The following is a 16,786-nucleotide window of genomic DNA, read 5'->3' on the forward strand; positions in this document are numbered from 1 at the left end:
GTGCCGGTCATGTTTTTCTCCAGGAGGTACTGGGACATGGCCCTCTTGTGCGGCACAATCGCTCCAAAATTGCCAGGGTGGAGTTCCACCATTTTGGATAGTCAGTCACCCACAAGCCTGTGAGGTGGCAGACCCTAGCGCTGCTGCAGGTTGGACAGCCACGTGGTGGAAGCTGTGGAGGGTGCTGAGGAGGCTACTGAGGACTGGCTGGCATCACCAGCCTCAATTTTGGAGGGAACAGTTGGGGGTTGGCTGCGTTTCCTCCTGGCTGCTGTTGCTGGACGTGCAGGAGGATCGGAAGGCTCAGCAGAAGGTGACGGTGCTGCTGCTTTGACTGGCCTGCTGCTGCCTGCTCCTCTCAAACTTCCGGTACCTGTAGGAAGTTGGGGGGGGGAAATGTTTTTTTGGGTTTTTTTTGCCAACTCACATACTGTTCTGTGTTTATAATATTCCCACTTACAGGTGTAATTTGTTATCCAAGTATTAGATAGTCATAAGAAAAATAATATTGTTCATTCTTACAGATCATAAAAGTGAACTACTTGGACTTTCTCACCTGATAGGTAAGTTACAGTTTGCTCACATATTGATCTCACCAATATGATAGTTGGTGTTTGGTTTCTTGATAATATGTATTCAATGTACGGTAAATATAAAATGACTGTTTTAGGCAATTCCTCTTCACTTTAAAAGGCTTTGGATACATTTGGCTTCAGCTCGAGAGGTTGGACACCGGCTCTAAAGTCAAAATGGGACACTGTTTCCTTCCAGAGCTTCAGCAGTTATCCCCTATAATTTATCTACCCAATTTATCCCATTCCGTATAAATCTCGCTTCAGACCTCATAGTTAGCAGGGGCATGTGTGCCCCTGCTAAAACGCCGCTATCCCGCGGCTAAACGGGGGTCCCTTCACCCCCAAACCCACCCCCGCAAGACTTGGTCGTAAACTTGCTCGTGAAATTTTTTCTTCCTGGAGGCAGGGCTAACGGCTGCAGCCCTGCCTCTAGTCGCGTCTATCAGACGCGCATCGCCGCCTCTCCCCAGCCCCTCTCAGTGAAGGAAGACTGAGAGGGGCGGGGGAGAAGCGGAGGTACGCGTCTGATAGACGCGCATGAGGCAGGGCTGCGGCGGTTAGCCCTGCCCTAATGCGGAAGCACTCCCCAGCTGCACAGAGGGGATTTGGGGGTGAAGGGACCCCGGTTAAGCCGTGGGATAGCAGCGTTTTAGCAGGGGCACACATGCCCCTGCTATCTATGAGGTCTGAAGCGAGATTTATTCTCGCTTCAGACTCTCTTTAAGGACCGTAGGCTTACACCCTCCCCCCAGTGACCAGGCTATTTTTCACAAATTAGGCCACTGCAGCTTTAAGGCCTCGCTGCAGGGCCATACAACTTAGCACACAAGTGATTCCCCCTGCCCCCTTTTCTGCCCACCAACAGAGCTTTCTGTTGGTGGGCTCTTATCCCTGCCAGAATGTTTGTTTATTTTTATGTAAATATTTTTTTTAAAAAATTAAAAAATAAATATTGCTATTTTTTTTTATTTTCCCTACCCGTCCCTCCCTCCCTCCCCCCGCCAGCCAATCATAGCGATCGGCTGTCATAGGCATCGGCCTATGGACAACCGAGGTTACGTGACATGATGAGATAGACATGTGTGTGTACAGTGTCAAGCACACAAATAACTATACTGTGTTCCTTTTTTTCTTTCTCTGTCTGAAAAAGTAAAAAAAACAGGTATGCAAGTGACAGTTTCTGTCTGGGTTGGGATCGGGCCGGACTATAGCATAACCCTCACTAATAAGGAATTGCAGCCATAAAACACTTTCCTAGCAGTTAATGGCTTTTGATAGCAGGAAAGAGATAAAAATACAGTTCATAGATTTTAGCTCTGGCATACTTCAATGAATGTGTCATCAAGAAGAGCCCATGAAAGAGTGAGGACTTGTTCACACTATCAGCGTTTGCTGATTTTTTTTTAAGCACTGGCGATTTAGGAAATCACCCTAAAAGTGCTTGTGTGATGATTTCCTATGACAGTGTTCATATGAAACCGTTTTCGATTTTTTTGAAATTGCGAAGGCACTACATTTACCATTTTCTGAGCGCTTTGGCTCAATGGAATTTGTTTAGCGATTTCCTGGGCTTTTATGAATAAATACATTGGGCTTGATTCACAAAGCGGTGCTAACTGTTGGCACGCTTGTGAAAAGCCCCTCTTCACACCTAAACTCAGTTTAGGCGTGTTAAAAAGTACTCGCACGCAAAGTCCCGCGCGCAAAACTTTGCACGTGCACAGCGCGGGGCGCGCAAAACGAATACGGTGCACCCGATGCATCTATAAGGTTGCATGGGGTGCGACCTTAACGTTGCACTATGCAACCTTATAGGAACATCCGGTGCGCCGTTTTTTGTGCGATGTTCCGCAAAGTTTTGCGCGCGGGACTTTGCTCGCGATCTGATAATCTGATAACACGCCTGATAACACGCCCAAAGTCTTTAGGCATGCTAACCAGGGCTGTGGAGTCGGAGTCGGAGTCGTGGAGTCGGGCAATTTTGGGTGCCTGGAGTCGGAGTCGGGAAAAAATGCACCGACTCCGACTCCTAATGAATTTGTAACTGTAATTAAAATAGAAAATATGATAAAATGTTCTATTTCTCAGATAATAGTCATTCAAAATAATGTATATATACAGTATATATACAGTAATAGCGGTGCTTAGTCCACAAAAATGAAATAAACCAATCAAAATTAGTTACTTGTGCTGCTTCAATAAAGCAGTCCCCGTATTTTTAAGGTCAGATATACATATCTGATTGTGACTGTATATATGATGTGTACACAGGAATCTCTTATATATACTAAATAACATCTATGCTGTAAGAATAAAGCCTGATGTGTAGCTGTGTCACTAATAGAGATGGTCAATGAGATGGAAATAATTCTGCACTGATGCTGATTTATGCAAATGTATGCACTCCCTTTGCTGATGAAATCAAATAATTTGATATGTTGTTAAAATTTGGTTTGGTGACTACAAATTAAAGGGTACCTGAGACGGATGAAAAGTAAAGTTTTATACATACCTGGGGCTTCCTCCAGCCCCCTTCAGGCTAATCAGTCCCTCGCTGTCCTCCACCATCCGGATCTTCTGATATGAGTCCTGGTAATTCAGCCAGTCAGCGCTGTCCAGCCGCATACCGCTCCCACAGCCAGGAACATTCTGCACCTGCGCAATAGTGCTGCACAGGTGTAGTATGCTCCTGGCGGCGGAGTGTGTGCATGCGCACTACGCCCGACTGGCTCAAGTACCTGGACTCATAGCAGAAGATCCAGGTGGTGGAGGAGGACAACGAGGGACTGATTATCCTGAAGGCGGCTGGAGGAAGCCCCAGGTATGTATAAAACTTTAATTTCATCTGTCTCAGGTTTACTTTGTTACACAGTAGTACTATACTCTACATATGCACTCCCCACAGAGCTGCAGGGAATCCACTGAGAATGTTGTGCACATTGAACACAGAGGTGTTGTCTGTCACCCATAAACCTTGTTCAGATTGTGCATGAAGAATGTGTAATAGAGGAAGAATCGCCTCATTCTCCTGCAGAGTACCTGCACATCACTCTTACATGTACCCACACTTACATTGCCTAGGGCCTGATCCATGTTCAGATGTGTAATAGAGGAAGAATCTCCTCATTCCCCTGCAGAGTACCTGCACATCATTCTTACATGTCAGGAAGTGAAAAAAATAATCGCTGAGCAAAAGCGCTTAGAAAAGCACTTTTCTAAGCTAAAAGCGCTGGGAAAAGTGCTGTAAAACTCACAGTAAAATTGCTCAGCGCTTGCAATAGTACTGGCAATTTATAATGTGAACATAGCCTTAAAACGTAAAAAGTAGATAACTTAAAGCTAATGGGAACCCACCTTAAAAAAAAGAAAAGTCATATACTCACCTAAGGAGAGGGAAGGCTCGGTCCTAATTAGCCTTCCCTCTCCTCTCCCGGTGCCCGGTCCCGCTCAGGATCCCCCGTAGCAGTATTCGACCGTTTCGGTCAAATACTGCCAGTTCCGCCGCCAAAGGGAGGTTTCAGAAGTCTTCGGGAGCACTCGGGTTCCCGAAGACGGGTCGCTCCATAGTACGCATGCGCTCCACGCCCTCTATGGCGCACTCGCATGTGTCTATGATGCACTCGCGCGTGCGCAGTATGGAGCCCGAGTGCTCCCGAAGACTTCCGAAGTTACCGCGGCGGCGGATTTAACCGGAGGATCCACCGGGCACCGGGAGAGGAAAGGGTAGGCTCATTAGGACTCAGAGCTTTCCCTCTCCTTAGGTGAGTATCTGTCTTTTTTTTTTTCAGATGGGGTTACATTAGCTTTAAAAAGTCATCTTTTTAGAAGAATAAAGATTCAATTGTTTATCTCATTAGTTTATTTTCACCTCGGATGTCCTTTCAGTTCTAAGCTCTCCCTGCTATCACCATTATAGTTATAGATGTTTCCTCCCACTTTTTGGTGTTGCAGCTCCTTCAGCTGAAGTCAGAGTAATGAAGCTACCTGTAGTCTTATTGGCTGTTGCTGACAGTTTAAACACTCCAGGGTTAAATGATCAATGTTTGTGGAAACTGTAGCAAACAGGCCTGGATTTACCTCCCCGGAGTCTATAGGCACAGATGTCCTGGCACCTTAGACTTCACCCTCTATGACCCTACAAACCCTGCCGAGCCGCACCTCAATTGTGCTGGCTGTCCCAGCTGTCACTTCTCCCTTACTTCTCTTTCCCATCATAGGTAGCTACAGGTGCCCCTTAGTATTAGGTAGGCAGAGGTACCCTCAGTATTAAGTAGCTAGAGGTGCCCCTGACTGAAGGGAGATCTCATCAGTGGAATGCAGAGAGCTGGGTGAGTTACCTCTAATTTACACTCTGCTCAGGACCCTACAGGAGGGAGGGGGGATGCACAGGGAGGGGAGTGAGCAGCCTTTCCATCTTCAGGCGCCTGTAGTCACTTGCCTACAGTGCCTTATGGTAAATCCAGCCCTGGTAACAAAAGAGGAACTGCCACCAAGAATCTCTGCTTCATTTAAAGAGGAATTCCAGTGAAAATAAAGTAATAAAGAAGTGCTTCATTTTTACAATAATTATGTATAAATGATTTAGTCAGTGTTTGCCCATTGTAAAATCTTTCCTCTCCCTGATTTACATTCTGACATTTATCACATGGTGATGTTTGTACTGCTGGCAGGTGACATCAGTGGAAGGAGATGCTATTTGCTTTTTTGGCAGTTGGAAACAGCGGTAAACAGCTGTTATTTCTCACAATGCAGCAAGGCTCCCACAGTGTGTTGTCAGGGCCTCAGTGCTGTGAGGCGCTGACATCACACTGTGGGAGGGGTTTCACCACAAAGTCAGCCATACAGCGCCCCCTGATGATCCGTTTGTGAAAAGGAAAAGATTTCTCATGGGAAAGGGGGTATCAGCCACTGATTGGGATAAAGTTCAATTCTTGGTCACGGTTTCTCTTTAATAACTGAAAACTGATCCAGATTTCTTAAAGGATATCACATGCAAAAGCAATGGTAAAAACTACACCTGTACTGGGTAGGGGGGCATAATCAAATACTCACCGAGCCTCCCGTTCCCCTCCACCCCCCCCCCCCCTTCTTCTCTTCCGTCCCGTTGTCCTGGACAACTTTGGTGACTCCAAACCCGGACATATTGCGCTGCACATTCCCAGTATGTCCTTTCTGCTCCTCTGTTGGCGCGGGGGGTGACGTCACAGGAGAGTACTCACTCCTCCCCCCCAGTCTTAAATCAGCGATTACGTCGGGACGCAGGAGCGCACGCACTACTGTCCTGTGATGTTATTACGCAGCCCAGGACAAGAGAACAGCGACGGAGGGACACGAGAGGCGCGGTGAGTATTTGATTATTGCACCCTGCCCAGTACAGGTTTAGTTTTACCAGACGCTTTCACATATGGTATCCATTAAAAAAAAAGAAAATCAGCACTTGTGTTCTGTTAGCCATGGTTTGCTGTACCAGGGGATGGTCATTGAAACAGATATTTTTCTGTTTCTTACAGATCAAAAACCAAGCCCAAAAGATGGAATGTGTAATGGAGAAGGTAAGTTGTGGTTTCATTATACTTAGGTACTCCAGTTTCATGATTTCCGTACATCAACTGCAGAGTTTTTCCCAGCCTTAGATACTCTCTGCTGAATTCGAGTAGGTTCACACTTGTTTTAAAACCGTATCCGTGGTTCTGTTTTTTTGGCACTGATCAAAAACGGAGCCCCGGTTACCAATGTCAAAAATAGCAGCTGTCCTCACTCACAAAATAAACGGATCCGTCTGCGTTGATGGGCATTCGTTTTGAAAACCTGATCGGACAGTCCGGATTTGCAGGATTTTCACGGACCCGGATTGATCCCTGATACACGGAGGGGTACTGAAAATCTATGGCAAAACTGATCCCCCTCTACACAGGCATCTTTAGACACATGCTGGAGGGGGTAGCAGCCAGGACAGGGGGGGGGGGGGGGGAGGGCAATGATCGGCAGGGAGGGGGGTCGCCCCTCCCCTCCCTCACCTGGGTCCCCTGTCCCCGCTCCCCCTCCCTCACCTAGGTCTCCCGTCCCCGCTCCCCCTCCAGCTATTTGCACAAAAGTATCAAAATGTAATGTAGGCAGCGAGCGGGGAAGCATTCCTTCTTTACTTTCTCCACTCGCTGCGTTACTTCCTGCAATGCAGCCGTCCGAACTATAGAGGGCAGCATTGCAGGAAGTCAAGCGGTGAGCGGTGGAACGCAAAGAAGGCTCCCCCGTCGTGCTCCTGTGGCAGGAAGAATTCTGCACTTGCGCAGTAGTACTGGGGTGCGCTGCTGTGCAGTATGCCCTGGATGGATGAATTACCAGGCTGCCGAGCGATCAGCTCACTCATCGTCTTCCTCAGCTTTTTTCTTTTAGTTAGTCTCAGGTTTCCTTTAAAGCAATCCCGAAGTGAACCCAAGCAATATAAACGGACCATACATGATCAGAGGTTGTCTCTGCACTGTTCCTTGTTGCAGAGATATACCTGAAAGGTGGATACACAATTTACAAATGTTATTAACCCCCTTTGCCGTTATGATTCTTTCCTGATTTTAGGGTCTAAAAGCGGAGCAATTTTTTTGCACCCTTTCAGACCCTAAAACCTGGAAAAACTCATGCTGCCAGGAAGATCTGCAGCAGTTTTACAATCACTCACCTCCCTGACTCCAGCGCTGCAGTTATGCCTCCATCCTCCGGGTGGCGCTGCAACTCTAAAGTGAAATTGCCGGCTGTCGTCATGACGACAGACGGCAATCTCAACAGGAGGAAGCAGAGCCCCGGAGGAGAGGAAGATGAATTGCGATGTTGGGTTCTCCTGGAAGGTATGTAGAAACGCCCACTGCGCGTTATACTCTGCGCACAGCCTCCGGTGGCTACCCCGAGCAGAGGTCAGTATTACCGCTCTTAGCTGCGGTTTTCTGCACCGACCCTAGCTCTGGATTACCGCCAAGGAGGTTAAAGGACCACTATTGCGAAAAAAAGTAGGCAGTTAAAATCTGATAGAACCGAGACACGTTTTGGGCCAGTCTATCTCCTCATGGGAGATTCTCTGTGTTTTCTTTGTTTTCAACATCATTTCCTGAACAGCAGTTGCAAAGTCTAACTGAAAAAACAGCTTGCAAGTGAGTAGGGAGGCTGGCTGTTATCTTATTATTTTGGCAGTTAAACTGCTGTTCAGGAAAAAGCTGATGAAAACAAAGAAAACCATGAGAATCCCCCATGAGGAGATGGACTGGGCCAAAACCTGTCGGTTCTATCAGATTTTAACTGTCTACTTTTTTCCGCTATAGTGGTCCTTTAAAAGAGTTAGGAGGTGCTATTTGCTATTGTTCTATTTATTTGATTGGAATTCGGGATAGTGTTTCATAATAAGCTCTGTAATTTTGGGAGACATGCTGACTTGGTGACACTGTGAGCACACCAGATTTTGGCCTCATACGGCTTAGAGGTCTGCTTCTAACATAACAGCTTCTTATGAGGATAACTCTGGTCTAACACTAATGTGCTCCTCAGCCTTCCTAGTCAGTCCTGCATCATGTGAACAAATGCATATGAATTAGCTAGCACATCCAAGAATTATCTTGCAAATAAGCCAATGTTTCGGATCCACGCAGGGCCCCTTTATCAAGGCACACGTTGCTCTAGACAACAATCTGTCTGCCGCTTCAGGATAAACCTAAAAGGTTAAGTGGGGAGTCTCTACTCCTCTTCACACTCACAGATGTGATGTGCATCCAGCTCGCTGGATGCACATCACATCTGTAGCTGCCCACTGGATGCACATCACATCTGTAGCCACCCAATGGATGCACATCACATCTGTGAGTGTGAAGAGGAGCAGAGACTCCCCACTTAACCTTTTACATTTTAGGTTTACCCTAAAGCAACAGACAGATTGTTGCCTAGAGCAAAGTTTACCTTGATAAAGAGGCCCTGCGTGGCTCCGAAACATTGGCTTATTTGCAAGATAGCAATAAAGATAATTCTTGGATGCCCTAGCTTCTTCATATGTTCCACAATGGGCATCATCCCCTTTTTTCAGCTTCAGCACTCCCTGTATGAACTTCAGTGGAATCCTTTAGTTTATATTGATCTCTGCATCATGTGAGGGCTGAGGCAAAACAGATGCACCAAAAGGATGGCAGCTGGTGAATGAAGGGTTTGGAGTTTAGAACATCAATTAAGGTCATTTTAAGCATATGTTTTAATTGAGCTGGACACAATGCAAACTGTGACAATCCTAACCATGTTACAGATAAGATCCTCATGGTGCCTTCAAGCCTCGTCAAATAAATTTTTGTGTGCCTGGGGAGAACTTGGGTCTGCAGGTGGACTCTACAAAGATGGTCCTCATTTGGTGCTTACCCTTGTCCTAAGACATAACAACACAAGTTGTTTAGGTAATACCTTTAAACTGTGCAAACCTGAACAGTTCATCATTAAAGGTATTACCTAAACAACTTTTGTTGTTATGTCTTTGGATTCTCTCCATGACTGGTCCACATAATACTAGCTTTACCCTTGTCCTAAGCATCTAACAGTCCAGCATGAAAGCCTCAACTGGCCATTGAGGTACTGGCACTGAACTGTCAAACATCTGGTGAAGAAACTTTATGTAGGATGTGGTGGGGCTTAGCTCTCAATCAGGGTAAGCAAGGCCTTGCACATAGTGCAATTGGGGACATTCATTGATGTTTTTGTTATCAAATGTTTTTAGAAAGGTCATTGGTTTGGGTAGACCTCAGAGTGTTTCAGCTGTGGATTCTAAAGCCAAGGCTTCCACAAGAGCTTCCTTGCTCTATTGTCATGGATTTGGTGTCCTCTTGTTGCATTCTCAGAAAGAACATCAAGTTGGGATAGTAATACCATGCAATGTTCACAGAAGGTGTGGAGGTAATACCTCAGGGCTAAAATAAGTTTCACAGAGAGACATAAAATGATGAAAGGTACTTCTTAGCGTCCAAATACATTTGTAATATTAGATACACCTTACGAGTATTAAAAAGCTTTCCTTTTCTTCCAGATGTTTTGAAAAATCATAAGCAATCTGTATTGAAAAAGAACATGAAGATCCAGGGGAAGGTGGGGACATCCTATTCCTGCTGTGAAATGCTGGAAATCCAGTACACAGAAGTGTTTATCACTGATGAAGATCCAGTGGGACAGCAGGGCCAGCATGAATATAATGTGTTGGCCAACCGTCGAGCCCGTATCTACAACCATAACAGGCATCAAAAAATCAATCTTATAGATATCCTCTCTCCGCTGGAAGTGGGATCTAATGGTCCAAAAAAGGTGCTGGTCACTGGAATTGCTGGGATTGGAAAGACATATGCCATGCAAAGGCTTATGCATGAGTGGGCAATTGGAAAAGCCTTCGAGAATGTCTCCTGTGTTGTCAATTTTACATTTCGAGAGCTGAGCTTGATAGATAAAACGGTAAGTTTTTTAGACCTTATAAAAGTAAACCATACTCTTCTGAAGGACATAGCTGAAGAACTATGTAAGGATCCTAAGGGATTGTTGGTGGTACTAGATGGGCTAGACGAATTTAAACATTCCTTAAATGGAGGAACTTTGGTGAAGAGTGTCAGTGAACAAGCAACTATAAAAGATTTGGTTTACAGTCTTTTAAAAGGTGCCCTACTTCCTGAGGTATCCATTGTTGTCACCAGTAGACCTCGACCATGGCTTCTTCTTGAGGGCTTTGATCGAAAAGTTGTCATCTTGGGCTTTGAGGAAAAACAAGTGAAAGAATTTTGCTTCAGGTTCTTCAGAGAAGAGGTGGTCTCAGAGGAGGTGTTTCAGTATATTACAAAAAATGACACTCTTTCAGGGCTCTCCTTTATCCCCCTCTATTGTTTCATTCTTTGTACTGCGTTGAAGCCTTTTTACCAGAACAAACCACAAGAGTCATGCCTTGAAAAGCCCCCACAGACTATGACAGAAGTCTACCGTTGTTATCTTTGTACTATTTTACATTTGAGGGACAATTCACTAAAAACAGACAAAACAACTAAAGAACCCATCGTGCTTTGTGGTCCAAACATCCTGTCCTCTGAGAAGGACAATCTGTATCATCTGGGAAGATTAGCTTACCATTACTTACTAGAGAGTAAGATCTTATTCACCAAAGACGATGTACAAACATTTGGCCTTGAACCCGCCAAGCTATCAGACAACTTCATGCACAGGATTTCAGACCAAGTGGATGAGAAAAACAAGTCAGAAATGTTTTCTTTCATCCACCTGACAGTCCAGGAGTTCTTTGCTGCTCTTTATTGTATCATGTCCATTGGTTCCTCTCCAGAAGAACTGAAACAATGTCTTGATCTTTGGTGTTTTGGAATTGTTCCTAAGGAATCAGTGAAAAGCCAGCTCTTGTCCACCACCCTGGAATCTATGTCGGTGAATCGCTGGGAGAGCCTCCAAATGTTCTCTCGTTTCTTCATGGGTCTGCTTTGCTATAGAATTCAAGGCAAACTGAAGGGTTTGGTGGATCCCTTTCCCTATGACGTTCTGTGTCCACTGGCCAACTGGTTTAAAGAAAAGATCTCATATGAAGTCAACCAGAGACTCTTGAACCTCTTGCACTGTCTGCAGGAACTTCAGCAACAGTCAGTTATAGACAAGGTTGCACCTGGGATTGATGAAGTCAACCTGTTCAAGGTGATACTGAATCCTGCAGACTGTGCTACTCTAAGTGACATATTACAGCAATCAGATGGTAGACTGAAGACTCTTAACTTGGGCTATACAAATCTGGGCATCAGAGGATTGAAAAGACTGCAACCCCTCTTGCATCGTTGCCAAACACTTTAGTAAGTACAGTTTGGAAGTGTATAAGATTATGAGTAGTGTTAAAGCAAACTTGTGAGGTTTGCAATCTAACTTTTTTGATACTTACCTCGGAAGAGGGGAGTTTCTGGATCCTCCTCCACCAGGCTGTTCCATCGCAAAGAGACATGCAAAGATTGTGGCAGTGCACTGTACCTGTGTAGTAGCACAGACCCACTTATTCTTTGGCTGAAAAAGCCAATCCTGATTGGGTCTGCACTGCTGTGCATGCATGAGCCATTGACAAACAGCTGTCGATTGTTTTTCTGGAAACAAAGCACTGGAACGGCCCGATGTAGGAGGATGAGGGAAGCCTTTGGAGGACCCAGAGAATTCCCTCTCCCAAGGTGAGTATCCCTTTGAGCTACTTTTTTTCCTACAGGCAGGGGCATAGCTAGAAACCACAGGGCCCCATAGCAAAAAAATTGGCTCCCCCCCCCCCAAAACAATTATAAGGCACCTTTGTGCCCCCCCACACACACACACAAAAATGTTTTAGGTAGTCAGGGATGCTCCCAGAATTAGGCAGCCCTTCAGCATTGATAGCCAAAAGGAACCCCTAGCAGTAGGTAGCCCCAGGTAGGCCCCCAGTATAGATAGCCAGAAATGCTCCCTGATATAGGTAGTCAGTGGTACCACCAGTATTAGATATCCTTCCAGTATGGGTATTCAGAGGGGCCCCAAATGTAGGCAGCCAGAGGGCCCCACAGTATAAGGTAGCCAGAAGTGAAGTGAGTTAAATTCTCTCCATCACTCTGCTCATGCAACTTTGCACCCCAGGGCATCTGCCACAGATTTCCTTATCGCTGCCAGCCATTGGCACTGGGCCTCCCTTCGCTATAAGCCCCATAGCAGCTGCTATAGCTGCTATGGTGATCCCTACATCACTGCCTACAAGTACCCCTTTCAAGAGGAACTTCAGACAAAACTTTTATTTTAGTTGTGGACAAAGTGTGGAAGAGTTAGAACCCAACAGATTGTGGGAGGGTTATAGAACCTGGGGCGGGGAGTGGTGGTGGTTAGGGATAGGCATTGGAGGAGGGAGGGTTCTGTGTTCGAGTATGGGTTTAGCTGTAGTAGCATTACCGATATTCTATCAGCTATATCCCGGCGCCCACATTTCCTGGTGCAATATTTCACGTAAGCTGTATAAAAGACGAGTTGCAAGGAATGCAGTTAGGTTGTGGCAAACCACATATCGGCCAGATGAGTTCTGCTTCATCGTGAGCGGTGCATTATGTGCATATCTCCCAACTTTTTGAGACAATAAAGAGGGACACTTAACCGAACCTATAAAAAAAGAGTTTAACTTACCTGGGACTTCTACCAGTCCCCTGCAGCCGCCCTGTGCCCACGCCGTGACTGAACAATCCTCCGGTCCCCTTCAGCCATTTAGATTCGATTTCGGCGATTGGCCAGTCGATAGCCACTGCGCCTGCACAGCCCTGGCCGCGCGTGTCCTCAATCACGCTCCCGCCACCGGGCGCATCCTGCGCATGCAGAGTATGAGATTTTCTTGTACAGCACATGCGCAGGATGCTCTCGGCGGTGGGAGCATGATCTAGGACGAGGCAGTGGCCATCAACTGGCGAAGTCACCCAAATCAAAACTTAGCGGCTGCGGGGGACTGGAGGGCCGGTCGGCTGCAGGGGGCTGGTAGGTAGGAGCCCCAGGTAAGTTGAACTTTTTTTTATAGGTTCGGTTTAGGTTCAATTTAAGCTACACCCCTGCCACACCCCTAATTACGACCCTGACACACCCCTAGTCACACCCCTAGTCATGCACACCATAAAGATTTTATAATAAAAATATTTTGTTTTATAATTCAAATCACACTTGTCCTTTCTATACTGGTTCATTTTCCTTCATATAAAATCAGATACAAATTAGAAATAGATTGTTTTAAAGGATAGGAATAAAGTTTAGAGTCAATTAAACACATTTTTCAGTAGAAAAATACATACATATACATAGATCTGTCCATCGGTCCTGAAAGAGGGACACATGAGGAATAAAGAGTGACAGAGGGATAGGGATCCCAAAGAGGGACTGTCCCTCCAAAAGAGGGACAGTTGGAAGATACAATTATGTATATTGCTTCTTGCTCATGCAAGGGTGAAATCTGCAAATTCCAGAAGGCACTTTGTACTTTGCAGTATTTATTTTCAGTAGGAAGGATTTTGGTTTTCTTTAGGCCCATTACAAAAAATCCCCAGTGTATCTGGAGCTCCAGAATGTCACTGGGCACTCTGTAACACAGCTCTTTTATAATGGCCAAACCAGCCTGAGGGTAGTGCATGACATTCCCATGGAAGCAGATGTTTCATTAGGATTTTATTTCTCAGTTGTCCTCCTTTTTGCTAATCCTTGATTGAAGCCCATAAATTCACAGTGACACTGCCATCTAGTGTTTTAGTTCCAGAATGCACCATGTGAAAATGTGACAATGCACCACAGCCTTTGGGACCCCTGACAAGGCAAAGTGCATGATTTGAAGGTTTGGGATTTACTAGAGTATAGTGATGGGAATTCCGGCTCTTCTCAGAGAATCGGCTCTTCTGAATCGGCTCCCATTAAAGAGCCGGCTCTTACGGCTCTCAATCAGCTCTTCATTAAATATCACTAGACACCACTCAGAATCGGAGTAAAAGCCCCGCCCCCGTCTCCATGACAACTCCAGACTGCTTCTCTGACTGGTGCAATCCCTCCTGCTACTGCTCTGCTCCGCCCAATACACTCCTACAAGCTTCGAGAGTAGGACTACATCTCCCAGCATGCCTCAGCGCCCTTTATTACAGACCAAAGCAGGGCTGTGTGGGGCGGATGAGGCATCGGCTCTTTTGAAACTGAGAACCGGCTCTTGTCGTTCGCAGCAAAGAGCCGGCTCTTAGAGCCGGCTCGTTCGCGAACGACCCATCACTACTAGAGTGGCAGAGCTGGATTTCTGGAAAGGCCACAAAGAACCGGCCTAAGGGCATGAAAAATATAAATCCGGGCTTGTAAATATTTCCATATTATTTTTTTATTCTTGAAAACAGTGAATCTCTTTAAATGTAAAAAAAAAAACAAAAAAACAAAGAAATTCAGCCAGACTGCTTTTCCACCCCAAGCAACACCTACACAGTCTTAGCCAAACCCATGAAGGCCCATAATACACACACAGCACACAGAGGTGATGAGGTTAGAGCGCACCAGACAATTTGAGCTCCCCATAGGCACAAATGCAAATATCGTTAATACAGCACCCAAAGCAGAAATGTGGGCGCCCAATAAATATTTTCAACATTAGAACATTAAAGTGTTTGAAATATGTTATTGTTTTGACACTTTTAACATTATAGTTTTTGCAATATTATTTCATTTGTATGTACAAATTTTATGTTATTAAATATTTTATTGTTTGTGCGTACAAATTTTACATTTGTAAGGCCTCGTTCACATCAGGGACGTTTCTGTGCGCTTTTCAGAGCGCATTGCCCCGTGCGTTCTGCAAGGTATTGATTTTCGATTGTAATTAAATGCACCTCGTTTACACCTCTGCGCTGCGCAGTGTTACAAAAACGTAGTGTTGCATGCATATCTGTGCGTTGAGCTGTAAAGTGCACATCAATGCAAGTGAATGGGTGTGCTTTTTTAGCACATAGAAGTGCATACAAGCACGTTGAAGCACATGCATTTTTTATCCCTAATTGGAAAAAAAATACATTTACATATGAAAACAAAGCTTTATTGACAACTGCTACAATAAGTAAAAATGGGCTTAAAAAAAGCACAGCGCAGCGCACTGAAGCGCGGTTTTTAGCATGCGCTTTTAAACGTTTCTCAGCGCAACTAATGTGAACGAGGCCTAAGGGTGCTTGTGCAGGTGGGGTGGTTAATGCTAGGCGTCAGGAAGGGTGTTTGTGCGGGGAAGGGGGGTAATGGTTAGGGTTAGGCATCCACGGTTAGGGTTAGGCACCACCAGGTAGGGGGTCTCAGGATTAGGCACCACCAGGGAGGTCTTAGGGTTAGGTACCACCAAGGGGGAGTTTTAAGGGTTGGGCATCACTAGTGGATGGCTCTATGTGAGATTAGGATTAGGGTAAACTGTAGTAAAATATTGGCAAGATTTTCTACACTTTAAAAACAAAGAATATCAGTAGATATTAACAATATTTTTATTAACAAAATGGATTTTAGTCCTTGTTCACATTGCGTTCCGATCACATTAGCGTTCACGTTGGGTGTTTTTTACGCTTCTTTTTTTTTTTTTTTTTTGGCAATTCCCGTCGATTTCTGTGTGTTGGGCGTTTTTGGTAAGCGTTTTTACAAGCGCTTTTGCAGAGCGATTCCATTTTGTTCACTTCCTGACATCAGCCAGGAAGTGAACTCTTTCACTCGGAAATGAACAAATACAAACGCAATTACCGGATAATTGCCAGATAAAGTGATTTGTGAGCGTTTTGCGTTTTTCCTATACCTTTCATTGTAGCAAAATCGCCCTAAAAATGCTCCATGCAGTGCTTTTCTGATCGGAAAGCGCACGGAATGCTCCGATCTGAACTAGCACATAGGAAAGCGTGTTTGAACGAACCTGTAAATGATATTTTTATTAACGAAACCCAGTGCCCATTTTTCCTTATGCCCCTTTGTCATGCACGCGCTGGCTGGTGGCTGGATAGAGCACATTTCTGAAACAAGCCAAAGTTCAGGATGGGCATCAGACGGATGTAAACACTTGCGTTTGTGGAGGCAGTGGTCAGAGGTAGTCAGATTTTCAGTCAAAGGTCAGGGGCAAGAGTGCAAGTAACACAAGCATACAGCAGCAGACTGCTGGCGAGTCTGGCTTTGAATAAGCCAAGCAGAGGTAAAGGGGTGTGTAATCTTCTGGTGTGCGTGAATGCGCTGACACTGTCCTTGCACAGAAACAGGACATTTTTGCATTTGTGATGAGTAAAAATTTGACACCGCAACAGGTGCTCATATTAATAGCGGCTATTTCATAGCCGATGGGTTTTTTTCGCTTGATTGTTGGTAGGGGGGCAGCGGTTAAGATTAGGCGTGAGGGGGTAGCTAAAGTTAACCCTAGGAAAGAGTGATGTGGAAGCTGCCATATTTGTTTCTTTTTAAACAATACCAGTTGCCTGGCAGCCCTGCTGGTTAATTTGGCTGCAGTAGTGTTTGAATAACACCAGGAACAAGCAGGCAGCTAATCCAGTCAGTTCTGACAATAATGTCAGAAACACCTGATCTGCTGCATGCTTATTCAGGGGCTATGGCTAAAAGTATTAGAGGCAGATAATCAGCAGGACAGCCAGGCAACTGGTATAGCTTAAAAGGAAATAAAAATGGCAGCCTCCATATAACTCTCACCTCGG

At 45.3% G+C, this 16,786-nt stretch overlaps 1 protein-coding gene across 1 annotated transcript in view; it reads left to right on the plus strand.

Moving 5' to 3' along the window:
- The first annotated feature begins 535 nt into the window (after positions 1–535).
- The window catches only part of LOC137522238 (NLR family CARD domain-containing protein 3-like), a 42,590-nt gene continuing 26,339 nt past the window's right edge, over positions 536–16,786 (plus strand). The window contains exons 1-3 of the mRNA XM_068242270.1: positions 536–563; positions 6,086–6,127; positions 9,616–11,413. Coding sequence (XP_068098371.1) covers positions 6,112–6,127; positions 9,616–11,413 — 1,814 coding nt within the window. The 5' untranslated portion in view covers positions 536–563; positions 6,086–6,111. The remainder of the gene's footprint in view (positions 564–6,085; positions 6,128–9,615; positions 11,414–16,786) is intronic.

Source organism: Hyperolius riggenbachi, chromosome 6 (assembly GCF_040937935.1).
Source record: "Hyperolius riggenbachi isolate aHypRig1 chromosome 6, aHypRig1.pri, whole genome shotgun sequence".
In the NCBI taxonomy this organism is placed as follows: Eukaryota; Metazoa; Chordata; class Amphibia; order Anura; family Hyperoliidae; genus Hyperolius; species Hyperolius riggenbachi.